A 17,318-nucleotide genomic window follows, 5' to 3' on the forward strand; every position below is an offset into this window, starting at 1 on the left:
TGGATTTGGGCCAGGGAGATAGTTCAGTAGAATAAGCACTTGCTGGGTCCTGAGTTCAATCGCCAGTACTGCAAAAACCAATATTTATTGGATCTTGTTTTGTAGAATATAATGAATTTGAGGGCCAGCCAAATAACTCAGCGGATTAAAGTGCCTACAAGCAGGCGCAGGAGCCAGGAGTTTGATCCCCCAGGCCTGCCGTGCCATCCCTGACCCCGGGGTACATTGAGACTGGGCATGGTGGTGCGCGCCTGTAATCCCAGCTGTTGGGAAGCTGTAAAAAGGCGGATCAGTATGAGTTCAATCTAGTAGTGAGACCCTGAACACCCTGTAGACCTTTCCCTACAATTAAAAAAAAATTGAAAGTTAAAAACCCTCATTACAAAGATAATGAATTTGAGAGATGACAGCCTTTCCATTAAGCAAGTATTAACCTGGCAAAAAGTGTTTTCTTAAAAACTGCTATTTAGAAAATAATTTTTAAACAATTTTTAAATTACTATCCTATAAATATTATAGGAAATGTAGCTTTTCAGAAATAACATCTTATTGTTAAGCTTAAAGAAGAATGGGGAGAAGCTAGGGAAATTATCTAGGGCTGTGGCTGTAGCTCAGTTGAAGACCACTTGTCTAGCATTCACAAGACCCTGAGTTCAGTCCCCAAACCCCTCACCTCCCCCCAAAAGAGAAAATACTGCCAGGGCAGTGGTACACACCTGTAATCCAGTTTGGGAGGCTAAGGCAAGAGGAATATGAATTTAAAGCTAGCCTAAGCAATTTAGTAGACCCTCTCAAAGTCTAAAAAGGGTAATAGTTGTAGTTCAGTGATAGATGCTTAGCATTCATGAGGTCTTTAGTTCAATCCTCAGTAGCAAAATAATAAAAGAAAACAATGCACGTTGTGAGTTTATATACTTGAAACTATAGGCTTTCGGGGCCAGGGAGATGGCTCAGTAGAATAAGCACTTGCCTGGCAAGTACAAGGGCCTGAGTTCAGTCCCTGGTTCCACCAAAAAAAAGAAAAGAAAAGAAACTATAGGCTTTCAGCCAGGCATGGTAGCACCTTTCTATAAACCCAGCACTCTGGAAAGCTGAGACAGGAGGATTTCAAGTTCAAGTCTAGCCTGGGAAACTTAATGACTTAATAAGACCTTACATCAGATGAAATGTTGAAACAGAATAGGAGGTAACTCAGTACACAGACCCTGGACTGGGGTCAATCCCGAGTACCAAAAAATTTTTTTAATTAAAAGCATGTCACCAGAATTTTTTCATCATTACTGCATATTTAACCTGCCCAGAATAAAACATTAGCTATAGTACATGCTTTTTTTCTTAAAGCACCTGTTGAAGATTCTGTTTCCAGCACTGTAGAAGCCAAGCCTGATCCGAAAAAAGCCAAAGTTTCAGGAGTCTCCTCTAAAACTAAGGTGTGTTACCTGTGTACGTGCATATAGATTTGCTTTCACGTATATTTTTACATGCTGATGCATTCTATTAATAAAATTCATATACTTGTATAAGAAGGAACATCACTACTCTTTTTTCACTGCTCTTGAGAATATTGAATTATTGAATATTTGTACATGTTTCTATGGCCCATTTTTAATAAGACCTAAAACAGAGACAGCTTGTTCTCATGAGGGCTTGCATGATCCTTTCATGCAAATGTTGAGAAAACTTGCAGGAGTGCATAGACCTGGAAGTATGTGGAGCTCTGGCAGAATAAACACTTTAGGTCAATCTGGATTTGAAAGAAGGGTAGTCTTCCAGTTTAGCTTCCTTCCTTTTTGGCTTAGGTAAGTCCTCATATTAAAAGGTGATCTGATTAGCCCACAGAGAAATAGCCTGTGTGCATACAAATGGGACTTAAATAACTGCTTCTTTCAGTATCAATGCAGAGTTGTATGCTTTGAAAATGTTCCCATGTAAATGATGAATAGCAAGCCTAATAGTAAATCCAAATGGAGGGGCTGGGATATAACTCAGTGACATGGCGCCTGTGTGGCAAGCATGAGGTCCTGAGTTCAATTCCCAGTTAAAAAAAAAAAAAAAGGTAAATCTAAATGGAATAAACTGTTTCATTTACTGTATATAATCAATGAAGATATGTAAGAGTGTATTTATTACTCAGTACTTCCATCATAGACTGCACACATTGTTCTCATTCTTCTAAGTATTAAGTCACCTGTTTTGCTGCCCTATTCTTTGGTACATTAACTCTGAGTTAATTTAAGTGGGTAATTGTCTTCTAAATTATCCAGTGATGTTCTTTTCCTGTCCTTCCTGTCCTCACACCAAATTAAGCATGTGCTTGTTTTAGTGTTTTCATCACAAGTGCTTTGAAGTATTTTTGACTCTGTTCTTAATGGCATAATTTTTTTCCAACTTTTTGCAATTTGAAAAGTAATTTTACATAAAATGAGCTCATATTCATTTTGACTGAATGACTTCAGTGGTTGAACTACAAAGAAATTCTGGCCAAGTAGAAATAATAAATTTTTGATACAGAAATAATGATAATTCCAATAATGAAATCTTGTACTTTAAACATATGTACCACTGTTCATTATTTTCTTTTTTCTTTTTGTTGGTGGAACTGGGGATTGAACTCAGGCCCTTACACTTGCCAGGGAAGCGCTTATTCTACTGAACCATCTCCCCGGCCCCATTTTCTTTTCATATGATACAAAAATTAGAAATTTTGAAATTTTTTTTAAAAACCACTTTTTTAATAGCTGGGTATGGTGGCACATACCTGTGATCCTGGCCCTTGGGCGGCTGGAGTGGGAAGCTCTCTAGTAGGAACGCAGACCAGGCAGTGTAGCAAGACCTGTCTCAAAAAATAAACAGCTGGAGATACAGGTCAGTAGTAGAGTACCTCTGGGTAGGGGATGCACTGAGGTGTTTCCAGCAACTTTGTTTATAACCAGGTGCTCTGTAGCTCCAGTGATAGAGGTATTTTAAATATGGAGGGAAACAAAAGAGAAATTCTCAACTAATTAGTATGAAATATATGAAGGCCATTTAAAATGTCATCAATATGGAAAGTAATATTGAACATTTCAAGAAGGAAACTACACAGCAAGCAAAAATAATTGGTGTTATTATGGAGACTATGGAAGTTGTGGCTTCTCCAGCTATAATCTTTGCCAGCCCAAGAACTACCCAAAATTACTGAAGAATAATGCTGTTAGAAACATTTCTGGAGAACCCATGCAAGAACATTAGACACAACATGCTAAAAGAAAGGCATCTCTGGTTTCTATGATGTCTTTTTACTGGGGCAACACTCATCCTCCTGAGAAGGAGTGGCCTAGCTAACTAGTATTCCCTGAACTTCGGTTGCAGAGTACACAAGGAAAAAAAGCACCAGGCAAAACCGGCTTAAAGGAAGATGAAGACAAATCTGGGCCCATTTTTATTGTTGTTCCAAATGGCAAGGAGCAAAGGATGAAAGATGAAAAGGGATTAAAGGTAAGGAAGAGACAAAAATCTTAAGGAGTTTTTTCGTTTTGTTTTGTTAATCAAAAATAGTTTTGTTGCCAGGCATGGTAGCACACACCTATAATCCCAGCACTTGGGAGGCTGAGGCAAGATTATTACCCCTGAGTTCAAGGCCAGCCTGGACTACATGATAAGACTCTGTCTCAAAAACACAAAAGAAAAAAAAAGGGAAACACAAGTTTCAAAAGCTAATAAATACAACATTAAAAATGAAAAATAGTTTTGCTGCCCAAAATTCATAGTGTGACATTTGTACTAATTAACTGACTCTTTTGGGGCTTGGATTAATTGTGTTTAACTTTAAAAATCAAAGAATGCTGGTTTTGGTAGCCCATGACTATAATCGTAACACTTGGGAGGCTGAGCCAGGAGGATCACTGCAAGGTGGAAGCCAGTGTGGGCTGCACAGTGAGTTCAAGGCCAGCCTAAACTCCATAGTGACACTCTGTCTCAAAAAGACAAAACTAAATAGTGTTCCTTGATCCTTACCCACTGGACATAGTACAGTAGGCTGCTGCTTTAATCTTTGTGTATGTAATGTCTGAACACAGATGGGAACTGTATCCGTGGCTCGTTTGTTTACTTCTCTTAGGCCAGGATGTGACTGAGTTAAGCATACAAAGATAAAACAAGAACAATTTTAATTTTTTTGTTTTTGTTATGTTCATCATTTTTTATTTCCTAAAATTGTTTTAACATTGCTTTAACAAAATCTATCTGAAAAGTACAGAATGTAGTGCATTATCCAGGTATGAAAAGCATATCTTCCATGTGTCTCCAACTTTGGTCTTTCTTACTGGAAAGCTGTTATCACCCCCCATACAATATTGCTTCAGAAAATACTCCATGGGTATATACCTGTGTGTGTATGTGAGAAAAGCCTTCCTTTTACAAAGACAGAAACATGCCATGTATATTCTTTGTTAAGTATCTTCTATTTTTGAACTATCTTAAAGATTTTTGTAAACATTTTTGTGTGTCACTCTCTTCATTAGCGCTTCATATGTGTGCGCCTTTATCCCCACTCCATCATCTGTATTTTTGTTTTTAGTTTTTTAAAGCAGGGTCTTGCCATGTAGTTTCATGCTGAACTTGAACTCACTTTGTAGCCTCAACTTGTGGCCACCCTCCTGTCTCAGCCTCCCGAGTGCTGGGATTACAGGTGTGTGCCACCATGCCCAGCTCCCAGTCCACTGTTTTAAACATTTAGCTTGCCCCTCCTCTTTCACTATTATAGACCATGCTGCTTCAAGAACATTAAGTGAAGGGCCTGGGGAGATAGCTCAGTAGAATAGGTGCTTGCCTGGCAAGCACAGGGCCCTGAGTTCAATCCCTGGTACCACATTAAAAATAAAAAATAAATGAATATAGGTCTTTGTACATGTGTGTGTATATTCCTAGAATGGTATGCATTTTTAATTTTGATATTTTATATTCCTACAATAAGATTGTGCCAGCATTGTCCACTGTCGAAAGCCATTTACAATCTTGATTTTTTTTTCTTTTTTTTAATTTATTTATTTGTGTGCGTGCGTGTGTGTGTGTGTGTGTGTGTGTGTGGCCAGCTCAGCCCACCAGGGGGCGGGGCTGGCTGGTATATGGTGCTGGGGGATTGAACCGCGGTCCCTTTGCTTTGCTAAGCTTGTTCTAAGTAGGTGCTTTAGACCACTGAGCCATCTCACCAGCCCACAATCTTGATTTTTGTAGTAAGAATTGTTCACAATTCTTTTCCTATAAGATTTTCAAGCCAGGCACGGTGAAGGCTGGTCCCAGCATTCAGAAGGCTGAAGCAGGAGAATCACTGAATTTTGAAGCCAGTCTGAACCACATGAACCTGTCTCAAAAAAACAGAACAGCAGCAAAAAGATATCCAATTGTTAAACTTTCAGAAATGTGCTTTTCCAGGGACCAGTGTCTGATCCCCTGCACCACAGGCTACACCAGTCCCACCCCCAAGTGCACTGAGCCAGCCACCAAAACTGGGCATGGTGGTATACACCTATAATCTCAGTGCTGGGGAAGCTCAAAACAGGAGGATCAGTGTGAGTCTGAGCTGCATAGTGAAACCTTATACCAAATACATTTTAAAAAAGAAAAAAGAAACAAATATGCTTTTCATTTAATTGCAAATTTATCTTGTTTAATTTAAAAATATATTAAGTTCAGTAGTTGCATTAAATAAAACTGTTTCATTTCATTTATTTTTTTTATTTTTATTTTATTTTTATTTTTTATTTTTTATTTTTTTTATTTTTCAACTTCATTTCATTTAAACACTTTATAACTAGCCCCCTCTCACTTTTTTTCAGGTGCTGAAGTGGAATTTTACCACCCCACGGGATGAATACATTGAACAACTGAAGACACAGATGTCTAGCTGTGTGGCTAAATGGTTACAAGATGAGATGTTTCATTCAGATTTTCAGCACCACAATAAAGCCCTGGCTGTCATGGTCGATGTAAGTCTAGGATGTGTGAATGTGTGTGTTTCTAAGGCATACAGAAATATAGAGGCCTGTGACGTAATGAGACGGTTCCATTCCTTCAGTAGGAAAGGGAATGTACCATTTCCTTGGTAGAACTGTCTTATTTGACTAGCCAAGTGATGATGAGTATTTTTTAGGCCTTAACTCAATACTTCAGAATCTGTCATTTTTTTTTTTTTCTGGGCTCCAGTAAAATTTAAGAAATATTCCTAGATAAATATTAAGCTTTTATACAGTCTTATTTGTGGTATTTTTGTTTTGTTTTATTTTAAGCACTTGGAGAGTGAAAAAGAAGGTGTTATTGGTTGCCTGGATCTTATCTTAAAATGGCTTACCCTGAGATTTTTTGACACTAACACAAGTGTCCTAATGAAAGCATTGGAATATTTAAAATTACTCTTTACACTGTTAAGTGAAGAGGAATATCATCTCACTGAAAATGAAGCATCTTCTTTCATCCCATATCTCATCCTCAAGGTAATGAATGCACTCTTCTCACCTTAGGAGCCGCTTAAGTTCCCGACTGATCTCAGTTCCTCCCCTCCCATTCCTTATTCCTCTTTCATGTGTATTCTTCTCTCTCATAAGTGTTCCACCACTCTTCTTCATGTCCCTTGCTTTCAAGATAACAACCATTCCTGTGGTGACCACTTCTGCTCAGCAAAGACCTCATTTCATCCTTTTCCTCATTGCCTAGGTTGGAGAGCCAAAAGATGTAATTCGGAAAGACGTTCGTGCCATCCTGAACCGGATGTGCCTTGTCTATCCAGCCAGCAAGATGTTCCCCTTTGTCATGGAAGGAACCAAATCCAAAAACTCTAAGCAAAGAGCAGGTAAAGCAGACTTCCTGCAGTGCCAATGAAGGAAGACATTTTCACATCTATATAGTTGGTTTTCACCTTCTGACTTAGGCTGTGAGCGTGATGAGTTGCACACTGGTGGGGCCATGGTATCAGGTGATACAGGCCCCACTCAGTACCACCCTGGTGACACAACCAAGTGCACAGGGGCCATCTGACTCACAGGGATGCCTTTCTTTCAGGAGCACTTGCTGTTTGTCTTTGTTTCGTTGATAAAATGGTGTGTAGAAAAAATGGTTCTAAGTAGAGCCAGAATAAGATTTAATCCTTGATGTATGTGAAAGGAGAGTTATGCAGTAAGGACAGGCTGCTGTGCCAGTGTGTTGTCTCAATATCTCACCTTTCCCCACAGAGTGCTTGGAGGAACTGGGGTGTCTGGTGGAGTCCTATGGCATGAATGTTTGCCAGCCAACCCCAGGAAAAGCTTTAAAGGAGATAGCTATTCACATAGGGGACCGTGACAATGCTGTGCGCAATGCTGCTCTCAACACCATCGTCACAGTATACAATGTCCACGGAGATCAGGTGTTCAAACTCATTGGAAATGTGAGTAACTTTCCCCTGGGTATTACTACATGCTGTGAAAAGAATTCCAAGCTGGAGACATAGCTCAGCAACACAGCACTTGCCTGGAAAGTGCAAGGTCCTCAGTTGAATTCCTCATACTCCCCCCAAAAAGAATTCCAAGATTCCTAGTGGTGGGGTTTCTTCCAATCTCAACTGCATCTAACTTTTACCACTTATTGATTAATTTAACCTATAAATGTATCCTAGAATCTAGATAGTTGCTTAATGTGTCTCTCATTATTGTGGGAAATTTGGACTGTATTTTATTGGAAATCAAATGTTCTTTTCTTAGCATTTCTATTCATACAATTTGCTTTAGACATGAAAGGTATTTTTTCCACCAAGAAATCTAAGCTACCATAGGATTTAAATTTTGTGGCAATCTGCTCTGTAATTTTTAATGCATTTAGTCTTCGGTTAACAAGTATTCTCTTGGGGACAGAATGGATACTGGTTCCAGTCATATTCAAAGAGGCCTGAGCTGCAGGCAGGAACCCCCTGTCCCAAGCACATTAAGTTTTGTCTCTGACTCCTACTTCCTCTGAGCCAGTCACTACTGCAACTGAACCTTTGTTGTTTGTTGTAGTTAGCTCACAGTAGGCTTGAATTTTACCTTTACTATCTCGTCAAGTCTTTATTATCACCTAATGAGGTCATGAGGAATTTTACAAGCAACCAAAGGTGAACATTCTTACCTGTAGACATACATGTACTTAGTAGTAACAAAATACACACAAACTTCATTCAATAGCCTTTTTATATCCTTCATTCATGTATTAATTGTTATAGCCAGGCAGACATTAAAAAATAGTATTTAATAATAAAGTGTTTTGAAAGTAAACTTATCTTGACATAGTAGCTTCTATTATCTTCAGCATGAAAATAGATCATTCTTGAGTCCTATAATTAGGTTTTGAATTCTCATATTTTAGTAGATTGATGTCTTAATAAATTAACTGTGGCCTCTTTTTACAGCTTTCTGAAAAGGATATGAGCATGCTTGAAGAACGAATTAAGCGGTCAGCAAAGAGGCCTTCTGCCGCACCAATGAAACAGGTGGAAGAGAAACCACAGCGTACCCAGAATACAACCTCCAATGCCAACATGCTGCGCAAGGGCCCAGCTGAGGACATGTCCTCCAAGCTCAAGTATGTGGCTGGAGATGGTGGCTAAGAGCATCTCTGTGGACTTAGCTTTGTGTGCTCAGAGCTTGTCTGTAACATAATCTTGAGTTCTCGTAGTCATTACCATGCATGCGAGGGTGTCTGGGTAAATGTCCTGTAACCAGATGTTAATCTTTCAGTATTCATTGCCTTTGTCTTTGTCTTTGTCTCAAAACCACTTCTAAATGGTCTTGTGCCTTCTTTCACTGCTTTTCCGTGGACAGAATTATGTATCGCACTTATAGGATGTAAGTACTGCCTGCTAATTTCTCATTAGCAGGGCTCTTATATCTTTCTAACTTCTGATATGGATTCATCCCCTCTGGAGGGTGACTGGCTTAGAGTTATAACAAGGTAAATGGTGTCCATAAATACCATGCCTCCCAGGAAAGGCCAGTGGCTAGCAGAAATGGCAGCTCAATGTCATAGAGCTAAAGCATTGATTTGCCTTCTTCCTTGGGTGCTATTTGGTTATCCTTAAGTTCCTATTTTTGAGATTAGACCAAGTAAAATGCATGCAACCCAGAATTGGCTTAGGGACTCAAAATACTGCCTTCTAAGCAACACAGCTCTATTTTGAGTTGTGTCGTGAGTATAATTTTAACCAATTTGAATTTGGAAACTTTGCATATCTATTTTTTGAGATATAATGCTGGCCTTGACCTGTCAAGACAGTTCTTAAAAGGGATGTGTCTGCCCTTCAAAGTATAAAATGTCCTGAACACTGCTTGGAATGATGCTTTTGATTATAAAAACATAAGCACTGGTTAGTTTGTAGGAAAAAACCAGCCAGTCTAGATTTTTTCTCTTACATTTTTTTCCATGAGTATTCAGCTTCTTGTCAATATAAATATACTTTCTTTCCCGTCTTTTCTAAAATAGAAGTACCAGGTGTGTTAGCACTAGTGAATTGGAAATATTTATGACTTGGCTGGTTATAATACATGTTCAGAGTTAGCTGCTGTCTTAGGGTATGCTTGAACTGATATTGTTGCCTCCAGCACTTTCTTAGACTCAAGGACTTCAATCATTCAGGGGGGCTGAAACCAGAAGTTGAACATCTGTCTTGAAGTGTTGAGGTACCTGGCAGTGCTACTCTTGCCCTGTGGTTGAGAAAAGTGCCCCACTTCAGGAGTCTTCTTTTGTTTCCTTTAGCCAAGCCCGAGGCATGAGTGGGCATCCTGAGGCCACCCAGATGGTTCGCCGGGAATTCCAGCTGGACCTAGATGAGATTGAGAATGACAATGGTACAGTCCGATGTGAAATGCCAGAACTTGTTCAGCATAAGCTGGATGATATTTTTGAACCAGTTCTTATTCCTGAGCCCAAGTAAGTACAACTTGTTCATTTAGGTGTAAGTAGTTCATGATCATCAGAGTACATATCTAAAAGGAGCCCTCTGGACAGCTGGGTATGGTAGGTACATGCCCCTGTAATCCCAGCACTGGAGAGACAGAGGCAGGAGGATCACCATGTATTCAAGGCCAGCCTGGGCTACATAGTGAATTCAAGACCAAACAAGGCCCTTTGCAAAATAAAACAAAAGCCCTCTATGGAACTGTGCAACTAAAACTTCTTAGGCTTGCCAGGTACAGTGGTACGCAGGTATAATTCCAGTATGATGAGGCAGGTGAATTCCAAGTTTTAAGCCCTAGTGTGGGCAACTTAGCCATTTAGGTTCATTCAGTCTCAAAAACACTGAAGGTCTGGGGATGTGGTACAGCGAGAACACAGTGAGTTCATTCCCCAGTACCAGCAAAAACCAGTTTTTAGAACTGGTTACTGTATGACCTGTGGCAATTTTTACAAAGACCTGAATCTAGTAGGAAACTATAACTCACTTTCTGGCATATTTTGTAATAGAGGTTTAACTTTTCCCCTTGTTCTTCTCTCTAGGATCCGAGCTGTGTCTCCACACTTTGATGACATGCACAGTAATACAGCATCCACAATCAATTTCATTATCTCCCAAGTAGCCAGTGGTGATATCAACACAAGTATTCAAGCTCTGACTCAGGTAATGGGAGTGGTCCCCATGATAGCAGTTCTGTTGATGCACGCAGAGGTTGTAAGAATGTTGGAGGCAGGGTCCAGTGCTGTCCAGGTAAAGAAGACAGATGGAAAGATAGAGCTGGGAATCCAAACAGATTTTTGGTATTGTCAGATACCGTCTCTTAAAAGTTTTGGTTCTCAAGGCTTGGTATAACTCAGTGGGATAGCACATCCTTAATGTATGCAAGGTCTTAGTTTTAAATCTCTGCCACCACCTGCCATCCATTGGCCTCCTTTTTCAGAGCACAGGAGCCTGTGTATCAGGTAATAGCATCTGAAGTGTGTGAGCCAGCCTTAATGTCTGTCTTGCTGGGCAGGATGGCACACACCAGCAGTCCAGCACACTGCGAGGCTGAGACATCAAATATTGAGCCCAACCTAAACTGTTTACTTTATTCAATGACTTTAGAAAATTTCCAAATGTATATACTACACTGTATAGTCACAAAATTCAGGATTGGAAAGATGGTAACTCCTTTGGTATATAAACTCAGTACATTTCTTAGCAAAATCTCATTTTTTCTGCAGTTTAAGAAGCTGGTTCTAAAATTTATATGGGAAACTAATGCAGCCTAAGAAGAACAAGGACAGCTAGGTGGGGTGATGCACATCTGTAATCCCAGCACTGGGGAGGCTGAGCCAGGAGGATCACCATGAGTTCGAGGCCAGCCTATAGTACACAGGAAGACCTTGTCTCAAAAAGAATAACAAGAGGGGCCGAGGAGATGGCTTAGTAGAATAAGTGCTTCCCTGGCAAGCACAAGGACCTGTGTTCAATCCCTGGTTCTGCAAAAAAAATAAAAATAAAAAAATAACAAGAAAAGCAAAGACAATTTTTTTAAAAAGCATACATTGGAGCCATGATACATGCCTATAATTCTAGCACTTGGGAAGCTGAAGCAGGAGGATATTAATAAACAAGCTAAATAATTAACATGTGAGCTTTAAATTTCATTTTAAAGAAAGGTGCCGGGGAGTTGGCTCAGTAGAATAAGTGCTTGCCTAACAAGCACAAAGGGGGCTGGTGAGATGGCTCAGTGGAATAAGCGCTTCCCTGGCAAGTGCAAGGGTCTGAGTTCAATTCCCGGTTCTGCAAAAAAAAAAAAAAAAAAAAAAAAAAAAAAAAAAAAATAACAAGCACAAAGACCTAAGTTCAATCCCTGGTTCTGCCAAAAATAAAAATAAAATAATAAAAGATAATTTTTAAAAATATTTCCTTTGGGCTGGTGAGATGGCTCAGTGGTCTAAAGCACCTACTTGGAACAAGTTCAGCAAAGCACAGGGACCACGGTTCGATCCCCCAGCACCACAAACCAGCCAGCCCCGCCCCCTGGTGGGCTGAGCTGGCCACACACACACACACAAATAAATAAAATTAAAAAAAAATTTCCTTTGGATTTATTTATTTTTTTATTTATTTTGAGTTGTAGTCCACACTTGCCTTGAACTTGCTATGTAGTCTTGACTGGCCTTGAACTCATGATCCTCCTGCCTAAGCCTATTGAGTGCTGGGATTATAGACATGCACCATTCTGCCCAACTTCCATTTAGTGCTTTTTTTTTGTACCAGGGATCAAATTCAGGACTTTGTGTTTGCCAGGGAGGCACTTAGACTGCTGAGCTATTTCCCCAGCTCTAGAACAGTAATCTTAAGCAGAAAACTAGAAGAAATTGAAAGTAAAAAATAAAGTTTAAAAAAAAATAAAGAAGTTAAAATTCATGAAATGTATTAAAATTTATAAATGCATGTAGATCTCTAATACCACAAAAAATTATGACTATTAAAACTATTCCTTAGGGGCTGGGGAGATGGCTCAGTAGAGTAAGCGCTTTCCTTGCAAGCAGAAAGGCCTGAGTTCAATCCTCGGTTCCGCCAAAAAAAAAGAATAATTAAAAGTATTCCTTATAAAATAAAAACAAGGGGCCTGGCCCTAGCTCAGTCCTTTAAGTGGCTGCTTCCACAAAGCTGTCAGCCTCAGGTTCCTGGAGTTCGAACCTCACAGCTCTCCCGCTGGCCAAAAGTGCCCTGAAGGCATTCGAGGAAGAAAAAAATAAAATAAAATAAAATAAAATAAAATAAAATAAAATAAAATAAAATAAAAACAAATCTTTTACTAGACTGTAAAAAGCAAAAATTGCAAGGCATGCTGATGCACACCTATAATCCCAGCCTGACTGAGGCAGGAGGATTGCTGACGCCAACCTGGGCTGTGTAGCGAGTTCAAGGCCAACCTGAACTGCACAGCAGACTCTGTCTCAAAAAAAGCAAAAGTTGGGGCTGGTGAGATGGCTCAGTGGTCTAAAGTACCTACTTAGAACAGGTTTAGCAAAGCACAGGGACCGCGGTTCAATCCCCCAGCACCACATGCCAGCCAGCCACCACCCCCTGGTGGGCGGAGCTGCCCCCCACGCACAAATAAATAAATTTTTTTTAAAAAAAAGCAAAAGTGTATCAGAAATGAGGATAGAGCCTATTATACATGTAAAACATAGTAAATTAATAATAAATAAATAAGAGCACATGTAAACTTGTGGAAACTTGAAACAACTTATTCTCTCCCACATGCTAAATTTTTTTAAGTAACTAAAGAATGTGGAGAGATCATTAATTAAGGTAGGAAACCCAAAACCTGCAAAAGGAGAAAAATTTGTATAAAAGTTAAGATTGATCTTTTGTTTCCTGTTTTTAGCCTCCCCAGCACTGGGAGTACGCCACCACACCTGGACTCAGTGCCAGCTCAGTGTGCCCAGGGGCAGGGCCAGCACAGCATGTGGTGCCTGGGATCCAACCTCTATCCCTGCACTTGCCTAAGCAGGCGCTTAGTCTGCTGAGCTGTCTCGCCGGCCCAAAAAAGTTAAGATTTTTGTCTCAAAGAAGCTACCATATTGTAGAATATATTTGCAACCAGTGTGGACCAATGAAATAACTTTAATTGAAAGAACTCATGTTAACTCTTGATACAAAAAGCCCAAGAAAAATAGAAATATGAATAGATATATCACAAATGATATCCAAAAGTTAAGTGAATACACAAAAAGGTATTCAGCACTACCCCTTCTCACCATTCACAAAAATGCAAGCACATGTAAGGATACATACAGAAATGTTTATTGTACCAGAGTGGACAAAGCAACCAAACTGAAGCACTGGAAGTTTCTCATAAGGAATGATGGAGTACATTTTGGTGCACGAATACATGGGCTGTTATGCAGCCTAATTCTCAAGCCAGAATTGGCACAGATGGGCCAGTACATCCCATGTCACTTTGTAGAACTATTCCTACTGACTTGAGAGACTTATATATAATTGTCTGTTGATTAGAAAGTTTGATACAGGGCCAGGGAGATGGCTCAGTGGAATAAGCGCTTCCCTGGCAAGCGCAAGGGCCTGAGTTCAATCCCCGGTTCCGCAAAAAGAAAAAAAAAGAAAGTTTGATACAAAGAAGTAATATACTATATTGCTCTTGAAATAGTGTCCCGAAACTTTGACTTTGTTAATGTGTATATGTAATTGTATATGATACATGCGCATGAGAGGGTATGCCACATTATCAGTGTCACCCACCTTTAAAAGAGAGTAGAAGAGCCAGCCACATAGCTCAGTGGATTAAAATGCCTGCTTATGCAGATGCAGGGACTGGGGATTTGGTCCCCAGGCCTGCCATGCTGGCCCCACTCACGGGGCTCACTAAGCCAGGATTGAGACTGGTGGCACACACCTGTAATTGATGTACGTAGTGAAGCCCTGTAGACCTTGTATTAAATATATTTTTTTAAGTAAAAATTAAAAATAAAGAGTAAGCCTCCCCCAAAATACATAGTCTTTTATAGTGTCCATATTAAAACACCATTTATTTTGTACTAGGAATCGAACTCAGGACCTCATCCTTGCCAGGCAGGCACTGTGCCACTAAGCTATATTCTTGCCCCCAAAATACCATTGTTAAAACTTCCCAGTTTTATATAAAATCATGCTTAGGAAGTATGCATGCATAGTATATGCAAGTAGGACCGTAATTTCCACCACACCAGGGGTCATCATTCACCTTACAATGTACATTAATGGTGCCTTCACCTTTTTTTCATAAATAAGATCTTCATTACCATTGGAGATGAAACTCACCAGTAGAGTATCTGCCTGGTACACATGAGGTGTTGGATTCAATCTCTGATACCAAAAATACCTTTAAAGATATTGAGCATGGTGGTGGTTCATACCTGTAATCCCCAAACTATCCCAAGAGACTGAGGCAGGAGGATCCCAGGTTTGTGCCTACCCTGGGCAACTTAGTAATTTAGGGAAAAAAATTAAAAAGTGGTCTGGGAGTGTACTTCATTGTAAATGCCCAGGGTTCAATAACCAGCATCACCAAAAGGAGGAAAACAATGTCTAAAAAGGACTTAAAAAAAAATCTTTTAGGGGCCAGCAAGATAGCTCAACAGACTAAGCACCTGCTTAGGCAAGCGTAGGAATGGGACTTCGATCCCCAGCACCACATGCCACGCCAGCCCTGCCCCCAGACTGGATGTAGTGGTGCATGCCTGTAATCCCAGCACCAAGCTGCATAGTGAGACCTTGTACCAAATACATTAAAAAAAATTAGTCTCTTACTTTTTTTTTAATTTGGTACAGAGTCTTGCTTCGAAGATCACACTTGTAATGATCTTCCTGTTTCATCCTCCCCAGTGCTGAGATTACAGGCTTACACCATCATGCCCAGTTTTGGTGGCTGGCATGGCGCTCCTGGGGTTCCAGGGCCAGCATGGCATGCAGTACTGGGGATCAAACCCGGGTTTTTACACTTGCCAGGCAGGCACTTAGACTGCTGAACAGACCTAAAAGCACTTTTAAAAATTTATTTACTTATTTTTGGTACCAGGAATCAAACTCAGAACCTTGTGCTTGCCAGGCAGGTGTTTATGCCACTCTGTCTCTGGCCAAAGCATTTTTTAAATTGTATATTTACTTATTTATTTATTTATTATTTGGTATCAGGAATCTAACTCAGGTCCTTATACTTGCTAGGTAGTTGCTTATGCCATTGAGCCCAAACCATTCTTTTTAATAAATTAATCTTAATTTTCTTTTTTGTTTTGGGGTTTTGTTTTGTTGTGTTGTGTTGTTTGGGGGAACAGCTTCTCACTGTGTAGTTCTGGCTAATCTTGCATTTACTATGTAACCCAGGCTGGTTTTGAACTCATGACAGTGCTTCTGTCTCAGCCTCCCAAGGGCTGCTGTGTACCACCATGGCTGGTAATATATGAATACACATAGGATTAGTCCCTAACTTAGCCTGTTAGATGATTAATCCAGATGATGTCTCGTTCAATAAATATATATTAAGTGATAGTTTCCTTAGTTTTTACAAGAGTTTTTCTAAAGGTAAGATTGGAAATGCTTTACTAGTGCTCTTACAGAGAAATCCCTTCCAGTGTCTTTCTACTGCTCTGTATGAAGCTTGGAAAATGAATCTTGGAATTTCCATTATCAGATCGATGAGGTCCTGAGACAGGAAGACAAAGCCGAAGCTATGTCTGGCCACATTGATCAGTTCCTGATAGCAACCTTCATGCAGCTCAGACTCATCTACAACACGCACATGGCGGATGAGAAGCTGGAGAAGGATGAGATCATCAAACTGTACAGCTGCATCATCGGCAACATGATCTCGGTAAGGTGCTCTGCAGAGCACAGTAGCCCACCGTCACTCGTGCCCTGGGGCCTCCGCCAAAGGCCATGCTTCTGTTCCAGGCTCCCTGCATCACTTTGCAGAACTTTGTATAATTGCTCTAGCAGTCTGATGACCACTTGCATTGGCTTTTGGGGACAGACTAGGCTACCTTAATAGGATATTAAGTAGAATGTTTACCTACTACCTAGAGTTTTGCTTCATGCCAGTTTTCTTCAGGCATGGTAGGCTATATTTGGCTTTTCACAGTTAAGTATGTTTATATTAATAATAATATTAAAGTTGAGTGCCGGCCCTGACCCCAGGGCATGCTGAGACGGCAATTAAGACTGTGCATGGTGGCATATGCCTGTAATCCCAGCTCCTGGGAGGCTGTAAACAGGTGGATCACTACAAGTCTGATCTAGTTGTGAGACCCTGAACACCCTGTAGATCTGATTTCCCTAAAATACAAAAAAATAAAAATAAAGTTGGGTGTGTTGGCTTACACTTACAGTCATAATCAAAAAGCTGAGGGAGAAGGATTGTGATTTGGAGCCAGCCTGGACTCCATAGCAATTTCATGACCAACCTGGGAATAGTGAGAACCTGTCTCAAAAATATAAAATGACCCAGGTATGTGACACATGCCAGTAATCAAGTCCTCTGGTAGGCTGAAGTAGAAAGACGGCAAGTTCATCCTCTGTCTGGGCCATTTAACAACTTAGTAAGACCCTGTCTCAAAATTAAAAAAAAAAAAAAAAATTAAAGGTATAGGGTGAAGGCGCTGTGTTGTCTCTAGTAACACACATACACACATACACACACACACACACACACACACACACACACTATACATACAATTTTAGTTATCACTGAAAGCTTCTATGTGATTTTCTTTTAGCACTTTTTTTTTTTTTTTCAAGACAGGGTCTCACTATGCGATTCAGGCTGACCTTGAGCTCACTTTTGTAGCCCAGGCTGGTCTCAAACTCACCATGATCCTCCGGCCTC

General features: G+C 40.1%; 1 protein-coding gene and 1 non-coding gene across 2 annotated transcripts in view; both read left to right on the plus strand.

Annotated features, from left to right (window-relative positions):
• Ckap5 (cytoskeleton associated protein 5) overlaps window positions 1-17,318 on the plus strand; it is a 124,737-nt gene that overhangs the window by 99,090 nt on the left and 8,329 nt on the right. Inside the window, exons 26-35 of the mRNA XM_023710577.1 lie at window positions 1,342-1,430; window positions 3,352-3,477; window positions 5,817-5,966; window positions 6,267-6,470; window positions 6,691-6,826; window positions 7,206-7,399; window positions 8,396-8,568; window positions 9,739-9,912; window positions 10,480-10,600; window positions 16,128-16,312. Coding sequence (XP_023566345.1) covers window positions 1,342-1,430; window positions 3,352-3,477; window positions 5,817-5,966; window positions 6,267-6,470; window positions 6,691-6,826; window positions 7,206-7,399; window positions 8,396-8,568; window positions 9,739-9,912; window positions 10,480-10,600; window positions 16,128-16,312 — 1,552 coding nt within the window. The remainder of the gene's footprint in view (window positions 1-1,341; window positions 1,431-3,351; window positions 3,478-5,816; window positions 5,967-6,266; window positions 6,471-6,690; window positions 6,827-7,205; window positions 7,400-8,395; window positions 8,569-9,738; window positions 9,913-10,479; window positions 10,601-16,127; window positions 16,313-17,318) is intronic.
• Window positions 6,907-7,017, plus strand: LOC111815625. The gene has a single exon (XR_002820297.1). It is a non-coding gene; the product is annotated as a small nucleolar RNA SNORD67 (small nucleolar RNA).

The sequence above is a fragment of the Octodon degus genome, unplaced genomic scaffold (genome assembly GCF_000260255.1).
Source record: "Octodon degus isolate 3935 unplaced genomic scaffold, OctDeg1.0 scaffold00018, whole genome shotgun sequence".
NCBI classification, from domain to species: domain Eukaryota; kingdom Metazoa; phylum Chordata; class Mammalia; order Rodentia; family Octodontidae; genus Octodon; species Octodon degus.